Source organism: Pelobates fuscus, chromosome 4, assembly GCF_036172605.1.
Source record: "Pelobates fuscus isolate aPelFus1 chromosome 4, aPelFus1.pri, whole genome shotgun sequence".
Classification (NCBI taxonomy): Eukaryota; Metazoa; Chordata; class Amphibia; order Anura; family Pelobatidae; genus Pelobates; species Pelobates fuscus.
The window spans coordinates 341,162,805-341,187,027 of NC_086320.1; the positions used below are offsets into that span (position 1 = coordinate 341,162,805).

The 24,223-nt window shown below is 35.6% G+C and overlaps 1 protein-coding gene across 2 annotated transcripts in view; it reads left to right on the forward strand.

Annotated features, from left to right (window-relative positions):
* The window catches only part of ZNF804B (zinc finger protein 804B), a 350,065-nt gene that overhangs the window by 302,888 nt on the left and 22,954 nt on the right, over window positions 1-24,223 (forward strand). For both annotated transcript variants that reach the window (XM_063452468.1, XM_063452469.1), the window contains exon 2: window positions 2,092-2,235. In XM_063452468.1, the coding sequence (XP_063308538.1) occupies window positions 2,092-2,235 (144 nt within the window). The remainder of the gene's footprint in view (window positions 1-2,091; window positions 2,236-24,223) is intronic.

The window sequence follows — 24,223 nt, forward strand, 5'->3', positions numbered from 1 at the left end:
ACATCTATATTAAATTACACTGATAACAAAACCATTCTAACTTGTAAAATATGTATGCAACTCTTCATTAATCTTACAAGTGCATTGTTTTGTAAGAGCTCTGTAACATGCTTCCTGTTAATGGTTCAATGCTGTATTTTGAGATCATTTTTTTCACATAAATCTTTAATTTCCCTAAAGTTCAACTCTATAAAACTGAACATGGAAAATGCTATTTTTAATTTAGGATCCTTTTACTAAGATTATCAGTGCAATATATATTGTTTCGTAGAGTTCAACAAGACAACTTTCATAATGACCCTTCAGAAAATTATCATTATGCTTGATTTTTGTCTGTTGTACATGATTAACACATTCATTTCTGAGTGCTTTGTATTGACAAAATCTAAATAAGTAACTTATTTAAGTAATTTATTTTGAACATGGGATGCATAACTAACTCATTAGCACAAAATAAATCATGTATAACCTTTTGTCCAGGAATGCCTAAATCACATAAAAAAAAAAAAAAAAATATATATATATATATATATATATATATAAACTATTTCAAATCTTAACTTGTTTGTTCATTCTTTAAAAAAAATCACAGCATGATAAATAATTTTAGAGATTATACATTATCACGTATCAAGGGATATTCTAAACTGGTTATGTTAGCATAAATGAAAAATAGCATCAAATTACATACAGTAGACCACAACGGAAAAATAAAATGAAATCTGCTAACTTTTTGGGAATGGGGATTGTAAAAATGCTTGTACGTGGGTGTGAGCCAAAAAAAGTTGTTGCCTTGCTAAAATCAGGCATTTGTATGATAGTAAAGGTGCACTATAGTCACCAAAATAACTTTAACTTAATGAAGAAGTTTATGTATATAGATCATGCCTCTGCAGTCTAACTGCTCACTTCTCAGGCATTTAGGAGTTAAATCACTTTTCTTTCAGTTTATGCAGCCATAGACACACCTACCTTGTCTGTGAGGACACATCTTGCATGAACAAAATTGTTTCACTTTTAATCAGAAGTTTTTATCTCCTGCTCTGTAAATTGAAGTTTAATCACACACAGGTGGCTCATCTGGGGTCTGAAAGCTATTAACAGTGCAGGAGCTAAGAAATTCTAGATTAAACAGACTATGCAATAAAGGAAGTTTAAACTCTAGATCTAATTTACAGGAAGTGTTTAGGAAGGCTGTGAGGCATGTAAGTCACATGCAGGGAGGTGTGGCCAGGGCTGCATAAACAAAGTAATTTAACTCCTAAAAGGCAGTTAATTGAGCAGTGAGACTGCAGGGGCATGAAATATAGATAACACAACTTAACAACAAGCTAATGTTGTTTTGGTATCTATAGAGTCCCTTTAAACCATCACTATGCATTGTACCCAGAGACCTCCCTTACATATTCACTGACTGCAAGAATGCATTACTATACTTTTAAACATAAAGATATTTGTACACTGATGGAGGACACAAGGGGACCCTTGTAATCTCTCGCTGTGGTTAAGAAGGACTGGTTGGAGCTCTAGTGGTTTGTGGTGCTATTTTAGAGAGGATGACACACACGACTTTATTAAACCATTCCCTCCTATTAAACCGTTCCCTCCATAGACAGGGATGGAGGGAATGGCTTAATAAGACAGCTAGTTATTGACTGTAACAATAGGACACTACAATCAATACATTATTGCATAGTATTTTCTGATATGTTGCATTACTGTAATTTTATTAAATTAATACAAATTCATATTAACAGTCAATAAAACATTATATGTAATGTTTTATGAGAAGACTCATTAAAAAAAAAAGTCCCCAGTAACAGCAAGGAGTGACTTTCTAGCGTGGTGCTATCAGTATGGAGACCAGTGGAATCAGCAGAAATATTCCAATGATTTCCTCGCTGATTAATTCACTTTTCAAACTTTTTACTACTTTTCAGTTAGTAAAAAAAATATAAATCTTCCCCATCACTTCAATCACAGTGTCACATTCGTCATATAAAATATATGGTTAAAAATAACTTAAGATGGAAAATCACAGTCATGATATGTAAAACCTTATTACAATGTTATTATTTTGTTTCTTTTTAGGGCTATGCCGAAAAGGGAAAAAGCATAGCAAATGCTCTGGAGGATCTGAAAGCTAATTTCTATTGTGAATTATGTGACAAACAGTATCACAAACACCAGGAATTTGACAACCACATCAATTCTTATGACCATGCACATAAACAGGTAAACTTGTGAAATGCATTTTTGAAAATGACAGAAGCATAGTGTTAATGAAATAATGCCTATAAAATGTCCAGTTGGGGGAAAAAAAGCATGATCTGGAATTACTTTTTCTTTCAATGAATCACCGAGGCTCATACTTGAATGTTATTTTACTCATCCTATTAACTTTAAAAAAAAAAACTGCAGAAGCTTTTTTAAAAAAAAAAGTATTTCGCTTACGGCACCAGCCTGAACTTTTTGAGTGGGTGTAAGTATAATTAGATGCAGCCTCTCTTAGATAAACTGTTAAATTGCAAACATCCATTGCCGAAAGAAAAATGGTTATTTTAAATTACTCTGAAAATGTACTAAACACATGAGCTTCTACTTAGTAATGTAATTAGTGCTTCTAGTACAAACATATCTTAAAGTGAACATCTCATGACAGATTTAGGTTTGCAGTTTTCTAACCATCTGGTTTGAATTATTTTATACAATTAAGTGTTTCTTCTCTTAATACTATTAAAACCTCTTATTGTAATTTATTTCCCCTGTCTCCTGCTGGTGGGAGCATCAATCAAGTTTTCAGATTGTGTTGCAATTAAAAAGCGATACAATCTACCTCTTCTGCATGTCCCCTTTTGGGAGGCACAGACTGGCTTCCAATAGAAGTATAAACATTCCCAACACTTTATGTTGACTTTGTAGTATGTCAATAAAACATACCTGTTCTCTCTCTACATTCCTAGAGTGTCTGTCCAAAGCTCCTGCAATAACTCATTCTGGCTCTTTCTACCTGCTGCTCTTTCACAGAGCCTGCCCCTCCTCCCTACTTCCCCTTGCAGGAATGTATTTCCTTTAGGTTGAATTGAAGCAGGAGAGACACCCAGAGGAGTTTTCCCTGATAATAGACATTCAGCACAGTCTTCTTATCTCTGTGCCCACCAGACTGAACTGACCGAGAAGAGGGAGAAAGGGTTGTTTTTTAACCTCTGATTTTAGAGAAATCTAGACATTCGCTAGCAGTTATGTGAGCACAATGTATAGATAAAATGTAATCCTCTGTCATTTGGTTTAAGTTGTATTTGTCATGTCAGGCACTCTTTAACTCAATGGTGGTAAATTTAAAAAAAAATAATGATGGGAGAGAAAATGCATGGAATACACATGATATGAGCGTAATTAAATATTCTCAATGGAATTTAAAAAAGCCCAATTTTAGTGCCAAATATTCATACACCTTCCCATTATTGTATGATGTTAGATAATCTTGAGGAAAGAGCGATAGCTGGTTAATAGAAGGCCTGTTAGTTTCTCAATAATTAGGTCTTATGCCTCCACCCAAAACATTTGCCCGTAAGGGGTCATAAGGGATCACTAAACAGTTCCTCTCTTTAGTTAAATACAGTTTTGCCAACTAATTCAAACTCCTGCTTATTAATCATCACAAGAATTGTTTTTTATTTTATCAACAACTCTGGGTTGGAGTTGCAAGTGTATTGACAGCTTATTATTCTCAATATTACCTAACGCCATATCACCAGTGTGAATCAACCCAGTATTTTGGCTCTTACAAGAAAAGCCATATCACATACTTTTAGATGGATCCAGTATAGAGCTGATCCACTACAGTATGCTCTTTTTACAAATTTTAGATAATAACCTAAAGAAAAAAAAACCTGAAATTTTACCTCCAAATTATCTTAAATGCCTCTTAAATGTTGTGTTTTTGCAAACTGTAGCTTAATGAAAATTGTAGTTTTGTGAATATCCTCAATAGATAAATTAGTTTCTAATAACATTTTCAATATCCGTATAGCTTGTGTTTTCATGAAAGTGATAGTTAATTCACAAGCGTCCCTTTAAGTTAATAAAAAATTACAGTAAAGAATTATACAGTACTGGAAGCCTGAATTCTTGTGTACTGTATTTTTATATAATTACCAGTGTAATTTAGCCTTTTCATGGAATATATAGAAATTTAGGCTATTTAGTATTGATAATATGGTAAATATATATAACATATAATTTGAAGTCTAGCAAGGATTGGGTTCCATTGTTTTATTATATTTTAATTATAGGTGTAATGTAAAATTAACTAAATAGCTAAGCACTTTAACATAGCAAGTGACCGTGCTCTAAAGGCTCAAATCTTGGTATGGCCACCTGCAGCTATGCTAATTACAGTATGCTAATTTTCAATCTCAGAATAATACGTAAACTTGAAATGTTAAATTATTATTTATTTCTTTTTACAGCAAAGGTCCTATAAGGATCAATGCACTAGATCGAGCGCCGTTTTAGTCAAGATGTTTTTAAACCATATTTAATTAATTGCTGTACAACAGAAGGATTTCTAATGTATGTGGTAAACCTGCATATTAAACATGTACACATAAACTAACTACCGTATATACTCGAGTATAAGCCGAGTTTTTCAGCACATTTTTTGTGCTGAAAAACCCCAACTTGGCTTATACTCGAGTCAGAGTCTGTATTATGGCAATTTGCATTGCCATAATACAGACAGGGGGGTAGAGGGGTGCTGGCAGAGCTGTACTTACCTTTCCTGCAGCTCCTGTCAGCTCTCTCCTCCTCCTCGCCGTCCGTTCAGCACCTCGGTCAGCTCCCAGTGTAAGTCTCGCGAGAGCCGCGGCTCTCGCGAGACTTACACTGGGAGCTGACAGAGGGAGCTGCACAGACCGCGCGGAGGAGGAGGGAGCTGACAGGAGCTGCAGAACAGGTAAGTACAGCTCTGCCAGCCCCCCTTTCCCCCCCACTGAACTACCAATGACACTGGACCACCAGGAAAGGAGCCCCCCTCCCTGCTATGTATCAAGCAGGGAGGGGGGACGAAAAAAATATATAATAAAAAAAAAATAATAATAATTAAATAATAATACAAAAAAAATATATAAAAAAATAAAAAAATAATAATTAAATAATAATACAAAAAAGTAATAATATTATAAAAAAAATTAAAAAAATAATTAATAATATATTAAATGCCCACCCCCACCAACACATACACAAACACACACTGCATCACACACACTGCATCACACACACTCAAACTTCATTCATATACACACACTGCACTCACAGACACTGCACTCACAGACACTGCACTCACAGACACTGCACTCACAGACACTGCACTCATACACACACACACACACTGCATTCATTATATACACACACTGGAAATAAATATTCAATTAATATATATGCACACGCACTGCACTCATACACATACACACACACACTGCACTCATACACGCACTGCACTCATACACGCACTGCACTCATACACGCACTGCACTCATACGCACACACTGCATTCATTATATACACACACTGTAAATAAATATTTAATTAATATAATTTTTTTAGGATCTAATTTTATTTAGAAATTTACCAGTAGCTGCTGCATTTCCCACCCTAGTCTTATACTCGAGTCAATAAGTTTTCCCAGTTTTTTGGGGTAAAATTAGGGGCCTCGGCTTATATTCGGGTCGGCTTATACTCGAGTATATACGGTATTTAACAAAGATGTAGTAAAATTAACCCTTGTGATATTAGGAGAACTTACAGTACTGTAGCTAATATTCATGCAACAATATATATTTTTTCAACATTGCATAGTTAATACATTTACATTTCATTAAGACGCTATCAAGCAAATCTGCTTATCTTTACTGAAAATGACTCCTTGCTCCACATACAGGACATCTGCTGGAAGCATTAAAGTGACACTCCAATGCCCAAATACAAACTAAAAAAGGAATCACTGTTTAGTAGATATACCCCAAATGAAAACTTTCATGCATTTAATTGTGATTTTTATGAGTTATATCTCAAAACAGCTTTCAAAAAAAATTTGCATCTCTTGTCTGCAGCCTCTGCAAGCCCTCCTCTTCTAACCCAGCCCAGACCTTATGTGACTGTCCAATCACAGGCTTCTCAATGCAGCTTGATGAGAAGTCTTTGCAAGGCAGGTGCTCTGGACAATTGCTGCCCCTTGAGCTCAGTGCAATTAAGTAAACCAAACAAGGAAGTAACAGGACCAGGGGGTGTAAACAGTATAATTTATAAAAGTGTAAATTTCTATTAAAATATGTACTCTATCAAATTATAAAGAAAGGACACATTCTTCACACATAAAGCTTTTCAGCAAGCTAGAGCACTTTAAGGGTCTGGAGTGTCCCTTTAAGTGTGAGGTTTTAGGACTAAATTACGATAGTGCTGAAGATAAGGGTTAGTAGGTTAGTATGTGTCAATCTAATCAGATGACCGATATTTGTGGATGTCTGTGAACCTCTTTACATTTTTTAGGAGGTTCCCGTTAAGCCTATATTAGGACCAGTCACACTAATATTTCTCAGCACAGTTTTGGATTATATTTCAGTGATTTTTTTATTTCAGTCAATTTTTATATAAGTCAATACAATTATGTGAATAGAGATATTCGATATTTGAAATCATTGTAAAAATAAAAACCTAAGTAACCATAATAAAAAGGTGCTTAACATAAATAATGTATTTATTGGATTACAATTCATATACAATGGCAGTATTAATCTATAAAATAAAAAAACTTTATTGAAGTAATATTAATAAAAAAAAGTAATTTGAAAACAACCTAAAAAGACTAGGTATATATCATGTATATACCCATTTAGTAAAGTGTGGCCACTGAAAAAAATACTATTGTCAGACTGCCATTATAGCTGGTAAAAGTATATACAATATTGCACAATAAAACTATACAAAGTAGCTTATAAATAGGATAACAATAGCAATGAAATATGGTATCATCCACAAGAGGATTAGTTCATCAACCCTCATAAGGCTAGTACGCACTCATTTGTAGTGGGTCTTGGATGAAAATGTCGCCTTGATCTGTTGAAGCTATCTCAGGAAGCTGTGACAAATCCACCTGGTAACAAAACAAGTAACGGTATTAATGATCATGTGTCTCCCTAGCACCATACTAAATCATGGTGATAGAGTTACAAGATGCAAAGACAGACTCCAGGCCTACATTTCGCTCATGTCCGCTTTGATAGTGCAAACATCTCTAGTGTAGACTGTGTAATATGCAAGCCAACAGGTCTACACATAATCAAATCAAAGTATAAAACTTTATTAACACGAAAGGTTCATCTGCCAAGCAATAACAAACCCACATTTATATACCAACCCTATAATGGCTGCATTTAAAGTAACCTGTCTCATTGGGATATCAGTTCAAACCCTTGAACAGATTCAAACATATTTCTTACGCAGCTCAATAATAAAAGGAGCAAGATAGCAATAAAACATTTAGAACTGGCATATTATAAGAAATAAAATAATTAGCTGTTTACAAAAAATTCATAAATATATTTGTACAATTAGTGTAAAATAAAAAAATATATAATATGTTGCATCTCAAACCTGAAACATGTATTCAAATACATTAATTCTAATTTTAATACCATTATGATCTGTTTAAATATACCATATAAACACATATATACATAAATATTCATGTACACTTATGTAATTAAAATATCTAATATCTCAAATCCTCTTTTAATCCCTTTTGTTTTTGTTTTTTATTTATTTATTTTTTACATTTATAAAGCACTTAAATCTAACTTTTCTTTGAGTCATTTGGGAGTTAAGGTCTCCAGTTTAAATTATTATTAATTATTATTAATTTTGATTATACTGAGAATATGGAGTAACAAAGACTACTACACGTAGAGCAGGCAGGCACCTTGTATAATAAAGCACTTTAAAAGATGTTTGAGCATGTATCAGGTCTGATGACTTTCTCTTCCATATACCATCAGACAGTTAATTTTAGCTTTAAACAATATAGTGGTAGGTTATTTTTTTTCTCTCTACTTTTTTATTACCCCTATACTAGTTTTTATTTTGTTTTCTGTGCCCAGACTATTTAGAAGAGAGAAGAAGGACTAAAAAAATTGCAATCTTAGATAGTTCCTTACCATGTTGGCATGCTACTCAGTTAGTTGACTGTTTAATGTCAAACACATTGACCACAAGTTTATAACCCAAGAGAAATGATCACAAGATTGAACAAAGTGATACTATTTGAGATCAGTTTGAGAAAGTAATACATTACTGTATTTCAAATCTTATATTTGAAAAAATATATATATAAATATTTTATATTCAACTTTTAGTTTTTCTGCTTTATAAAGTTATTCCAAGAGTATGGTTCCACATTACTATATATACCAACCCACTTACTGCATACTATAACTATATATTGCTCCTGTCGTCTGTTTTATATTCCATAAAAATACTCTGCTGAAATTCGACACCTGATAAGAGAGGTGTCCATTTATCCATAGGTAGTAATTATTCCCTCCAAACTTTAATTCCAGAGCTGGCCAGGAGCTCTAATAAATGTAAGTGGTTTTCCACATTTACTTTATCCAACTTCCTGAATATACTCCACCATTGGATCTTTTTCTTTTTCACATACTCACCCATTTGAAGCGCAACTACCAACCTACTGTGAAACACAGACATACGCTCCCAGGCACAGACATAGATATACACATCCACAGACACATGCAAAGATATACATTCCAAATAAATTTATGGGTATACATACACAGATATACACTGGCAGACACAGGCATTTAAGAGCATTAATTTTGTCTCTGGCCATTGGTTTGTTTGTGTGTAAATGTGTGTGCATGTATCAACATGTGTATGTATGTGTGCATGTATCAGAGTGTGTTATATGTGTATGTATCAGTGTGTGTATATGTGTGCATGTATGAGTGTGTATAATAATAATAATGTGTATGTGATGGGTTTATAGAGTATGTGGGTAAAAATGTCAGTTGTTACATATTCAGTATTAAATATCTGATCTGTAACTTCATTATTTGCTTAATCATTTTTTTAAAGTTTTGTTCTGTCGAACCTATTTTTTTGTTTTTGTTTCCAATAAATAAATTATCTAGGCATAATTAAATGAAATATACATTTAACCCCTTAAGGACACATGACATGTGTGACATGTCATGATTCCCTTTTATTCCAGAAGTTTGGTCCTTAAGGGGTTAAACATTGCTTTCCAGCCAAAGTACTCAGATTCAGGTGGTGTTTTCTTTTACAACCACTTGGTAGTTAGGGGGTCAAAATAAATTGTCTATTTGTCCTCGGTCATGCCACCCCTTAGATGCCATTCAAACTCCTTACACTGGCATACAGATGTTTCTTTATAACTTTATGTTTCCCCTGTTTAACCTTCCACAGTTCACAGCACACCCCTCCTTGCTCATTGTGTTAATCAGCACCAGAAACTTTGGTTCACATGCTCTCTCCATTGGTTCTTTGTCCTGTCATTGTTCTTCTCATTCTGATTCTTAGCCCTCTACTACCAGTGGAAGTAACTGGAATGGCGCTCTGCCTAGGTATAGCCTATTTAACTTACATAATGTTCTGAAACAAGGTTTATTCATAAATGTCTTCTTTGACCACATGCCCTATAGCTCATATCTTTGATCATAGCCTCTTAATCCTGCCAATTGAGCCTAAAAATATCTTCACATTGAATCCTTGTGCTCTAACTATATATCCATTATCCTCACACTCACTTGATCCGTACCAAAATCACATATTATTTTTACTTGATAGGTGACTTTAGTTTTCTAATGTTAATGTGCATTGATGAGTTGATAACTGCAACTCTTTTTTAAAATGTCCCTGAAAAGAAACTGTAAACACACAAAGAAAAACAAAACAAAATAAATGAACAAAAAAATAGCATGAACATTTTAAAACCGGCATGTCAACATTTTTCTTTGCATGTTAGGGATTCTAAAACTGTAGCTCCGAGCAGATTTTGTTACACATTTTCAATTTTTTTTTCTTAAATCAGATCATCCTGTGCATATGTGAACATTTTAAATTAGTCATGGAGCTAATTTATACATATTTGCTTATGCATACATTTTGGGTACAATTGTCCACTGGATGACAGTAATGGGGTATGCTTATATTACTGCAATCATTTTACTGTTATTATTGTTACATTTGCTTTTATATCAAATTACAATATATCTTACAATTCCAAAGTACTGCTCAATGGTTTGACAATGACAACTAGTCATTTGCCTTCAGAATAATTTGAAAATCTTACAAATGACAGCAGTGAAATGTATTATAGTGTTGCCAGGTTAGAAAAAAAAATATGAATTGTCAAATGCCATTGAACACAGCATGGTGACTAGTTGTATCTCTAGGCAATACATTCCAAATTTAAATGTCAGCCGATACAACTGTTTATATTCAGCCCACAAGACGATGTGGTCCAAGAAGAGAACGTACAGCACCTGCTGCACATTTAGATGGAAACATGGTAATATTGAAAAAATATGCAAATACAGTATCTGAATTGTGCATCACAAAGTACACGTTGCACAGAGTAATTTTTTTTTGTTTTATCATTAAAACTTATTATTCACTAACAAATAATGTTGAATGCTTGCTTCAAATGAAATGACTAGATAAGCCAAATGTGTCTTTAGATGGTAAATGCTATCAAATTACATTCAAAACCGTGTAGGCTAATTATTATATAAATGGCCTCTTTAGCTCATGTGAAATTGAAGCCCATGGGACACTTAATTTAATACTTATTAATGTTGGCCCAATGTTCACAAGACAATTGTTTTATTTTGTATTTGGCTAGAAAATCAAGATGCATTTTCAGCTGTTTGCAATCAGAACATGAACACATTGAGACAAACGCGTAGGAGTGAACACAAGAAAAGTAAAATCCTTCCAGTTCTCTAAAGAACACATTTAAACAGCATTCTTTATTTGTGTTTTTGTCAGTTTTTTTTTTATTTGTTTGTTCTTTGGAAATATGTACACACCCTTATCAACCGCTTACATCAGTATTAACAAATAAAACCAATTTTCTCAGAATTAGAAAGCTTCCTTGCTTTCTTTTAGATCCGTATAATGTACACGACTATCAATATATCTGTCAAAAACAAAATGAAAATAAAACATTTTGTAAGATATCACTCCGTGCTTCCACATATAAATTATATCATATTCCAAATATAAATATGTAATTCCAGCTGTATAAATTATATCATAATTAAGCGGCATTTTCATTTTGGTATTATTGTATTTGTTGTTTGTTTTTTTTAACAAATTGTGGTGAATATATGTTTATAATAATCTTGGCGTTTTGTTTTCTTTTGAACTGCAATCCATTTAAATTTGTGCTGGTTGGGTGATTGAATTCCCAAACTCAAAGCCAAAATGAATCCAAATCACAAACCAAACCAAATGTGCAATAGCCAACCATCCTTGTTTTGATTCGTGATTCTTCATTCCTTTGGTAACACCAATAAACGATATGATCGATGGGAAACAAAATAACATAACAACCACCAAATGTTTATATACAGATCAAGTGAGAAGTGAAAAAGGAGCAGTAAAACAAATAATCTATATTTATATAGTTATCTATTATATTTTTAATAAGTATATAAATATATATTTATTTTACTGGTTTTATTGTTTTTTCCTCAATTGGTTACTTTTTCTCCCTTGTCTGTGAACCAAATGGCATTAAAATGCTCCTATCAATGTACTGCAAAATAGATACATAATATTTATATTTTGCAAATATTTTGCAGGACACGGACTGTCCCATATTCACACCGTTATGGTTTGTCTGATTAGTTTCTCGAATTGTTTATTTTAAAATTCTTATGCAAACAATTACTGATAACTTCCATTTTTTTTTATAATGTGCAGAAATATATAAAGTGCATACAAATGTATATGTGCTACCAAGTATGCTGGAAAAAAACCTCTGAATTCCAAAAAAAGTGCAAATATTAAAAAATGGGGTCTCTGTCGCAATAAGTGTAAACGGAAACAATCACCATAAAGTGTTAGTGCATACGGATATGGGATACTGTTTACCAAAAGGTTCCAAATGCACAGGAAACTCTCACAGTGTACAAAAGATAAAAGATAAAAACACATATAGTGTAGGAATGTAATTGCATAAAAAGATATAAAAACATTATATACATTCACTCACAAAGGGAAAGCACAACGATAAAATGTGCAAAAATCTCTGATGCCCCAAGGGCCAGAAGCCTCCCAATAATCCCTCAGTAAACCCCTCTACTAAGCTCTCAAGTCCTCAGTGAAGGAGAAAATGGAGAATTTGATCGGAGTTGCAGGCAACACCATAGAAAAGGCTGTTCGTAATGTACAGTGAATCCTCATTCAAGCTCAATGCATTTCGTTCTATTAGACTCCTTTAGGTTTTTTTCTTTTTAGAAAGGATGGTATGGCCAGACTGAATTTTCTCACTGTGCACAAGTTTTGTCTGTAGCATTTTTATATTGTATATATTTGCTTTATATTTATATCTCTTTAATATTTATATCTCTTTTAAGTACAATAGCATCATTGGTATCACTCCTACAGCGCAACACAGGCAATTGTGAGATGTTAATATTTTTGTTATTTTTGTATTTGTCACACACATACACTCCTCTACAGAAAAGAAAATTGAGATTCAAAAAAATAGTAATGTTAGTTTTAAACTTTTAATGTTTAACATTAGCATTGCATTTCGTGTATGGTGCCCTTTTCCAAGGGATTATTTGGAGGATTAGTAATTTTGCACAAATGCAGGGGTACAAAAAATGTATATGACAAAAGACATACAGATATATTCCCCTAAATACAGAAGGAATCTAGAGGACGGGAAGACACATCCCTGTATTTATTGGATTATTTAAAATAGTTAAATTGTGGGGTTTTTTTAAATTAAAATATTTTTGTTCTTTGTGACAATGCCCACTGGGCTACGCTCTTAACATATGTTCAGATTTTTTGTTTAAATCAGCTTTTTCACTCAGTGAACAGCTCCCCTGTTAGCTAGTAGACTTCCATTTTTTTTAATTATTATTATTATTATTATATTTTTTGCTAAATTGAATATCACACAGAAGCTAATCTGAACACAAAAAAAATGAATTTCTTTAGGCAACCTTACAAATTAGTTGTCATGACATTCTTTTGATTAATTCTACCTGCACTGTTCTTTGTAAGTTATAATGAAACTCATTTTACCAATATAATTATCATGGGTTTCTATAGCCACATTATTTATCTAAAATGATAAATAAGTAATAGTTTTTATATAATTGGCTAAAATATTTATATGAATAAAGCTTTCCTCACCCATCATGTCTGTACAATGGGTTGGTTTCATTTTGTAGTGCAATACAATGGCAAGTAAAAAACAAAATAATAAAAATTATTATTCAAAAATTTCATTCCCCATCAATCCCACTCAGTTTCTCACCCAGAAAATAAATACATTTCTCCAGCAGTGTTCTGGTCAGGTTCTTGGCCATGTGCAGATGGTCGGCATATGATGTGGTCCTCTTAGCACTCTATAACTGCAAAGGAGTCAAAATAATCACATTTTGTTATTTCATATAATTGTAGTTTATATCAAAATAACTTTGTTAGAATGTGATTAGATTGCATTCAGCAGTATTTGCCAGGCATCTTGCTCTTGGCAATATTGTATACATTAGCAAAAATTAAAAATGCAACTTCACGAACCAACCATCTTGCTTTCCCAGGGCGTTCTTAGGGATAATTTATCCTTTTGAGAGAGTGATGCTTGTTAAGCAACACACAAAATGTGAACTCATGGTGGATATCACTTAGATTCCTGTTTATACAATATATTAAAAGCATTGCAGTAGTTTAATGGTTCCATTCATTAAATAGGGGATTGCTAATAGAGTTCAATCGGTTGCACTGGATTAAGTCCTGACAGTTTTAAAGATATTTGACTTGTATAGCAAATTGGTAAAAAACAAAACATTTATTTATATCAATGATGTACAATTCAGGATAGACTTTTGCACTGCAGAAAAATACGGTAAAGCCGAATCACAAAAACCTTTCCTTTGGGTTGTCCAATAGTAGTCCGTACAAAAATACTGTACTGCAATATATAAATGTTATGTATACATTTTACAGTATATTAATATTTGTAACATTTGGGTTGCAAATTAAGTGAGAAAAAGTAACCATAGTTATATTTATTAAATATATAAATATAGATTTTTTTTTTGCTCCTTTTTTCCCCTCTACTGGTTACTTTTCACTTGATTTGTAAATAAAATATATAAGTAGTGGCTGTCCCTTAACTATCAACATTTTTCTTATTTTTTTTTTAACCATTAATCGTCTCTTTCTATGGCAGTTCTTCCAAAATCTGAATCACCAACAGACATACTTGTGTATTACGCGAGTCGTTTTTTCGATGATACATCAGTATATCGCTTTGGAGTTATAGGATTTAGATTACCCACTGATCTGTCTTAATTAAGATGAATTTAAAGGACCACTCTAGTGCCAGGAAAGCATACTCGTTTTCCTGGCACTAGAGTGCCCTGAGGGTGCCCCCACCCTCAGGGACCCCCTCCCGCCCGGCTCTGGAAAGGGGAAAGGGGTAAAAACTTACCTTTTTCCAGCGCTGGGCGGAGAGATCTCCTCCTGCTCTCCTCCTCCGATCCTCCTCTTCTCCTCCCCGTCGGCTGAATGCGCACGCGCGGCAAGAGCTGCGCGCGCATTCAGCCGGTCACATAGGAAAGCATTCACAATGCTTTCCTATGGACGCTGGTGTGCTCTCACTGTGAAAATCACAGTGAGAAGCACGCAAGCGCCTCTAGCGGCTGTCAATGAGACAGCCACTAGAGGACATAGGGGGAAGGCTTAACCCATTCATAAACATAGCAGTTTCTCTGAAACTGCTATGTTTCTGAAAAAATGGGTTAACCCTAGAAGGACCTGGCACCCAGACCACTTCATTAAGCTGAAGTGGTCTGGGTGCCTAGAGTGGTCCTTTAAGTTTGTTTGAAACTGAATACACAACTCTAATATTGGATAATGTACAAACATAGTTATAATACAAAACAAAAGATATGGATTGCTGAAAAGGATATGTTCAAGTAAACATATGTAACGTGAACATATTTTAAGTCTAAGTATGTTTTGTTTTTTTAAATTCCTATCCCCAACAACCGCGAGGTTTTGAGTCAACAGTAGTGTAAGATAGTTTTCTCTCTCAGAAGCTGATAGCTATCATACCATCATCTTTTGTCTTAAACCACAGTAGTAGTCCAATACTTACAAGAGTTGGATTCAAATTTGAGCATGTAAACTCTGGAAAAAAATCGACGCTTTTTTCTTTAAGTAAAAAAGTGTACTTCCAATCTTTTTAAAATAAACAAATAAAAACAATATTGACTAGAACAATGTCAAAGCTATGGGTTCCGGTTTAAACCATTGACGAAGAATAGCTTGAATCCACTGTTGAAGAACTGATTTGTATGCTACTCTGGTTTACATATAGTCAGCGTAGAATTAGTTGGTTACAAATGGAGGATAGATGGATGTTGGATGACTTAACTTGATCATCGTTTGCACTTGGTCAACGTTTGCATTTGTGTTTCCGTCAGATAGTACTCATTCATGTTATATTTGAAATGTGTTTATTGAAATCAATGATAGTTTAGTCTCTACACAGTGACATAATGTCAAACAAAACGTTAGAGGACAGACATATGCAAATGTTTCTAAATCATTGTTTTAACATAAATCAAGCAAAAGTCAACTAAAATTGTTCTAATTTATGAACCTATTTACAAAGTGGAAATTAAGTAACAACTCATTAGTTGATTAGTAAATTGTTACTAGTGCTCAATGTTAAATAGTAGTCATGATTTGCTAACTTTTTTTTCACTTTATTAGTACATCCTTGCCCAGTTGTCAGTTCACTAAAGTCCCAAATCTTTGTTCAGTGAATTCATTCTAAAACTATAGTTGGTTACAAATGATTATAGTGAAGACAAAGCCAGTTCATTTGTACATAGATGTGACAAGTTTAATAGTCGAGTTAGGCGCAAATTAATTTTATACCCAAATAAGCAAATGTTCTGCATTCAGTATGAATTCATTTGCTTAAGTTAAAATGTATTTGGACGTAGAAAATGTGAATATTTTTCCAACATTAATTGTTATAAAAAAAAAATGACAAACTATGATATATACAACGCATGATATCAACTATACTAAATTAAAAAAAACTGGTTGCTTTCTTTGGTATTATTTTACTAATTCTACCCATACATGTTTGCAACCACAAACAATAAATGTGACTGAAGAGATTAAAATATATTTGTTACGTTAACTCTTCCATACAATTTTTTTAAGGTTTGCTTCCGTTTAAATGATACATGTTGCATATGTGTATCCAGATATAATGAAGTGCAGTCCATTGACAGACCTACTACCAGTACACCAAAAACAGGAGGTTTCACAACGTGCAGCTTAGTAGATAAGGCCCTCTCATGGAACCATACTTTTATTTGAAGAGCCTATGTTAGACACACATTTTTGGACCCTTCCTCAGTGTAAAAATGTCCTTCAAGAGCATTGTATTACCTTCTGATTTTGCTGTTATATTTTGCTGATGAGGATCCATTGCGGCCTTATACACTTTTACTGCACTAGGTGAAATATATTCACACATATATACACACACACACACACACACACATCGTAGTAGCTTGCACTCCAAGAAGATTTTTGTAGTCTGTATATATATATATATATATATATATATATATATATATATATATATATATATATATAAATTCTTATTGGGTTAAATGCAAGTAATTAATAGCTATATGGTTTACAGTCACAAGCAAATAAAATGCTACAGGATCTGATGATGAAAATATAAGCAATATATCATACCTCATGTGCTATCTGTTAGGTCACCCAGTGTTTTGGAGCAATCACACAGAGGTAAGTCACGACACAGATAATAAACTCATTCTCACTCATTCTGTGGGGCCACCTTGCAACATTGCTATTTTTGGCTCAAATCCATTCCCCCTCTTTTAAGCCTTAACGTCACTCTTTTTTTTCAGGAACTATAAATTTGATCAGTTACATTACAAAAACGTCATGAAATCAATGTCTCTTAATAGCTATGTTTCTAAGCAAATTTCCTTAGCAACACCTTCTGTCACTTTTTCTAAAATAAAACTCCTTATAAAAGGCCATTTGAAATGTTGGGAAATTTGTAATCATATATATAATATAGCACCCTTACACAACCAGTAAAGGCAGACATTAATACAACTCAAAAAAAATCAGCCCTCTCAAGAGACTGTACATGTTGTTGAGTAAATAATGAATTATGACCACCTGGCCTGGCGCTATCTACTTTCATTGTTTTTTTAGAATTGACATTTTTATTTATGAAATGACATTATAAAATACTAAAATGGGGAGATAAAACCTGCAATGGGATTATATCAACCTTTTAATATAAGATGGAATAAATAATTTTTGCACATTTTTTGAGATATATATATATAAAAACTTTAATAAAGTATAATGAGAAAATACAATGTTCTAAGGGATATACTGGATATTCTCTAACAGTGGAGATCCTCACTGTGTAAAATCACAGGTTGGCTTATATATATCTAAAGAAAAAAAGCAAGAAGTGCACTCACAATAAACACAATAGAACAAAAGAACCTTACATGAAATCCCCACCACTTTTGAAATATAAATTTAAATGAACCATACATTTTAAAAAGTGGATCATTGCACCTCACCAATACTTAATAATTTGGAATGTCTTTACTCATTATCATGTGAAGATGATTCTATCCTTATTCAAGTGTTCTGCCACTAGCGTGCCCAAGGTGGGGACCAAACAGCCAAGACTCATATATCCAGAGTAAGTGTGTGCTCTGGAATTCATAAGTAGAATATTTTATTTTAATATTATAATGTGAATAGGAAGGTTGCTATATTGGCAGGCTTCCTGTGTCCAAGCTAACAAAGTAGTAATATGAACATAATACACATTAACATTGTTGTTTTATTTTTTTTCATTTAACAATCCCTTAGCATTTTATTTATTTATTAGACTATCTTTTATCTTGAACCATCTAAAATATGCCTAAACTTAAAAACGATTCCCGCCATGGGATCTATTCAGCATTCAAAACAAAATGCCCAATGAAACCAAAATTATTTAATTAAAACATGAGATGTTTTCAAATACCATTTCCAGAAGCACATATCACAGTGTATATGCTACGACTAGTTGCTATAGCAATGAATCAAAACATTAACCGTAATTCATGATGCATGAGGCTGGATCATAGTCTTTGGGCATATTCTCTATACCATGAATTATTGTTACACAAAGCAAATATGCTAATTAACAAACTAAGTAAAAATGCACCATCTATTACTACAATATTTCTGATTATATGTTTTCTCTTCTATTATATTTAGAAAATGATCTAATTTCTCCATTATGCATGGACATAAAACTAGTAGTGAACAAGTAAAAACAATCGACATTTAGTAGCTTGTGTCATATGAAGTGAATTGAGACCTTCATTATACTCTTTTCGTTTACATAGTACTTTTTTCCCCCCAAAAAACTCATTGCATCTGTTTTAAGTAAGGATGGGTTATTCAACTAACACACCTGTAGATAGGTGCTTTGCTCACCTTGGCCAGAAAAACACACATTTTCAGAATGTATTCATATACATAACATATAAATCACAATTTTTAGTTTCACTTGAATCATATTAAAATAATGGACAAACGGGGGCGTGGCCTGACCGCTCGAGGAGACGGATGTGTGAGTGATCAGCTCCGAGCGAGATTCCCCTAATACAGCGATAATTCAAGCAATAATCAAGAGATTATCTACTTAAAAACGAGCGCACACACCCGAGCAACTCCCCACCAACATGGCCCAAAGATCCACCAAAAAACCTAAACTAAAAGAAACTTCTTCCCTGCAAATCACGGCAATGGCCTCACCGCCACGCCGCACGCAAGATGGCGCCGATAGGCCAATATCACCGGCCTCGAGCTCGGGACGAAGCGACATCACTACTATCTCTAACCGAGAACTCCCGGCCACAGACTCATCAATTCAAAAAATGCTGAATGATCTGCAAACATCATTACAAGCAGATTTTGCAAAATTGGCGAAAGATATCAGAGCTGATGTTAAGGAGCTGGGGGAGCGTAAGGATTACCTTGAGAACAAAACCGAGGAGATCATCACTGCACATAATAATGTTGCTGAGGCCTATGATATCATGGACGCAAAAATAACATTTATTATCAGCAAACTTGCCGACCACGAAGATAGAGATTGGAGAAATAATGTCCGCACACGTGGCATCCCAGAGGAGATTGGCCCTAACAACTTGGCCACATATGTCCAGGCTTTGTTTCACCTACTAGCCCCCGATCTCCCAGAATCAGCACTGCTTCTAGACAGGACCCACAGGTTGCCCAGACCTCGACATCTCCCAACTTCTATACCGAGGGACACCATAACAAGGATTTACTATTACACCACCAAAGAGGCAATAATGTCAGCATCAAGGAAGAAACCAATTCTCCCAGATGCATATAGCAAGATCCAGCTATACACCGACCTCTCGGCGACTACATTGGCTGCAAGGACCAGAGCATTGAGAGCGGCAGATATACCCTACAAATAGGGGTTCCCGGGCCGACTCATCATCAAACGCAGTGGCACCGAAAAACACCTCTTAATCCCAGAAGCTGGAAAAAAAGCTTTGGAAGAATGGAACATACCGCTGACAGCAGAGGCAAATGACGGCCCACCTACAGAAAGCCAGACCAAAGCACCGATGAGGATTACCCATGACTGGGGAGTTCAAGCCCCAGATAAGTGACTCTCCATACACTCGGCCTTAGAGGCCCTTAGCGAACATATGAACACTCATAACCTTACGTCCGGTAACTGGATACGGTGGTAATGTTTGACCGTCTTAAGTTATATGCATTACACGTTTATTTGAGATTATGTTGTCTTATCCCCCCACCGATATTCTATACAGTATGCTAGCTAGCTCCAGAGTACATCTACCAATAAGGTAGAGGCCCCCATGGGTTTCGGGTTGAACCTCTTCAAACAACACCTCTTCAAACAACACATGTGCCATCCCCATCAGACCGCTAAATGCCTTGGGTGTAAACCCGGACGGCAGGAGTGATCTGATTTGGGAGCAAATTAAGATAGAATGATCCATATGATTTATATCTACTACATATATGTGATCTGTTGAGGCACTATGTTGTCTCTACGATACCCTGGGGAACAACCCAAACCTAAACACACATACAAATCCTAGCCACCACTATACCATGCACAACGCTAGAAGTGCATGATGCTTACTCTAGTTAACACCATTTCATATTACAAAAAAAAAATGGCTTTGGAATGTACCTTTCATGGGAAAACATGATATGAAGCTATATCGAGTTATATTAGACTGCATTTATGTCATAATCGAATACAATGTTATATGTATGCATGTTATAATTGTTCAACATTCCAGGATGCACTATATGAGACCCCGTTCATCCCGGTGGGACCACTGGGGAAACTGGGAGATTTAGACAAATAAGAACATAATCCTGATCACAGTTGGAGGCTTTGGCCCGGGTAAATTGTCGCCACTGATAGCTGTATAGAATGGATGGGGCTTAACCGATACACATACACCTGTTATCAGATGATCTCCCTCTAGAGATGGGGAAATCTCCCCCCCCACGAGGGCTTTAATGCCCAAAACCAATAAGAACATCAGGTCTCGAGCTGGAGACCTCATTTCTGTATATAGTTGTTTATATGTTTTATGTTTCACCCTCGCACTCAACCCTTCTCCTTTTAAGGTGACGCGTTGTCACCACGACATGACCGTAATTACCCTGCACAAAATCAGCACACCATCAGTTGGGCGCCCCATATGGAGTCGATGTGTCAAGAAACTGCTCCATAATGGGCTAACCCATCGACTCGACATTACAGGACAAACCCCTGCCAGGATGCCTAGAGACATAATCTCTGTACCACAGCAGTTATATATATCAACCCCAGTAATCACTTTCAATGGCACTTAATATCTTTTCGCTAAACATCAAGGGCCTTAACTCACCCCATAGACGCCGCATGGCCTTGATGGAAGCAATAAAACACAAAGCACATGTGGCACTATTCCAGGAAACCCATTTCCAAACCTCCAACCAGCCCAAATTCTCCTCCAGGCACTTTCCGATAGGCTACCACAGCACATATAAGACAAAAAAGAGGGGAGTCACAATTTTAATCAGCAACACAGTCTCCTTCCAACTAATAAAAAAAGTAAGCGACAAAAAGGGACGCTACCTCCTCCTACAATGCATAATTAATAATGCCCATTGCCCAATACACAATAGTCAACATATATGGCCCCCATAATGGCCAACACATATTTTTGGACCATATTCTAACTCTCACGAAAGCTCATAAATTCGGAGAGATCCTTGTTGGGGGCGATACAAACTTTGTCGTTGACCTGACATTAGATATTACGTCCTCCTCTAGAATATCACCAAAGACGACACAGCAGAGGACACGTTCTACTTCCCTCATAACAACTACTCTACTCGCACACGGCTATGTGGATGTTTGGAGAACCCTCCATCCCCTGGAAAGAGATTACACACACCATTCCCTAGTACATAACACCTACTCCCGGATCGATCGATTTTTAATTCCATCAACACAAGCCCCCACAATTTGCAAGGCCGATATAGATATTATTTCATGGTCAGACCATGCACCAATCACACTCTCAATCACCACACAACAACCTACGAGTGGGAACCGCACTTGGCGACTAAATGACTCTCTCCTCACAGATCATACACTGATAAAACCAATTGCCAAAGAGCTAGAAACCTATTTCGCTATGAATAATATGGGTGATGTAGGGGTGGAAACTTTATGGCAAGCTCACAAAGCGGTCCTTTGGGGACAATTCATAAAACACGCTAGCTACAACAAAAAGCAGCGCATGAAAAAACACATAGATACAATCACTGAGCTGACCACACTCACCCAGATGAACAAACAAACACCAACACATGACACCACAAAGCGGATCCTTCAACTTCAAGCCACACTGAGAGATATGGAACTAGCCAAAACAACTTACCTACTAATGAAAATGAAACACACATTTTTCAAAGATGGGAATAGGGCAGGAAAAGTTTTAGCTGCACAACTTACAACGAGAGCCTTATCGTCTAAGACAGCCTTTATCCAAAATAAAAATGGGGAAAAAATCACTAATCCTCAAGAAATTGTAGAGGAATTTAGTGGGTACTATAAAGACCTCTATAACTTAATAGATCAAAAAGACTGCCATACTCCTAAACAGGAGGACATAGATTTATACCTGAAAGATATTTGTCTACCCACTCTCACACGAGAAGAGCGTGAGAAACTAACCCAACCATTTACCCTGCAAGAAATCTTAGATACGATAGAGCAATTACCAAAACACAAAGCACCCGGACCCGATGGGTTTACAAACCTATATTACAGCACTTACAAAAACATCCTAGCGCCCCACATGGCTGCCCTGTTCAATCGTTGCTTTCAAAAAGGATCCATGCCTACAGCAATGCTCCAGGCCCACATATCAACCCTACCAAAGCCGGGTAAACCCCCGACCCAATGCTCTAACTTCCGACCAATCTCTCTTTTAAACTGTGACACTAAACTCTACGCCAAACTGTTAGCAAATAGAATAAACCCTATCTTGAATCGCATTGTACACAATGATCAATCAGGCTTCATCAAGGGAAGGCAGGGCTCCGATAACACTAGGAAACTTCTTAACATACTATCCCACATAACATCAGCAAAGACTGAGAGCCTTCTTCTGGCTCTGTATGCCGAGAAGGCCTTTGACAGGCTTAATTGGACGTATATGTCATCAGTCCTGAACAAATATGGGTTTCCTCAAGAGATGATTCAAGGAATAATGACACTCTATAAACACCCCACCGCCCAAGTAAACCAATCGGGTTTTATCTTGTCACCCTTCGGCCTTTCCAATGGCACGAGGCAAGGATGCCCTCTATCCCCGCTCCTTTTTATCCTCGCTTTAGAACCCCTAGCCCACAAGATCAGAAAAGACCCGCTTATCTCAGGCATATGCATAAAAAATACAGACTATCGATTATCAATGTTTGCTGATGATATTCTAATAACTCTCAGCAACCCAGAGTCATCCTTGCCTCGCATCTTTGAGCTGTTACACGATTACGGGAAGATATCATATTTTAAGCTTAATAAAGCCAAGACACAAGCTCTACCGTTGCACCTACCCAACCCACGAAGTGATAGACTTCGTCAGACCTTCCTATTTGACTGGAGACAGACACACATTACCTATTTAGGAGTGACTAGCCCTACATGCCCAAAAAACTGTATCCCTAAACTATAGCCCACTGCACCGCATCTGCACTTCCCACTTTCATACTTGGAAACGTGTCCACCTATCCTGGCTAGGTCGAATTCAAACTATCAAAATGGTTCTACTACCTAAAATCTTATACATCTTCCGAATGCTGCTCCAGGCACTGAACGCCCTTAAGGGCATCACATCATGTTTTTCCCATACAGAGGCACACAAAAAGGTAATATATAGATGGTACCTCACTCCGCAAAGGCTCCACCAAATTTACCCTTCCGTAAATTCTGTTTGTTGGAGATGTAACTTGAAAGAGGGAAATATGACACATATCTGGTGGGAATGCGAAATGATTAGACCTCTATGGTCACACGTTCAACGACTTTTGAACAAAGTAATAAACCACTCAGCACCTGTCACCCCATCTCTATTGCTCTTACTCCTATTCCCACCCCAATGGTGTAAAGAAACTAAACAAATAGCTTCCCTCATTATCCTAGCAGCGAGGCTCCTACTGGCCCAGAATTGGAAAAAATCCATTATGCCCCTCCCGAACAGAGTTAAGCAGCAAA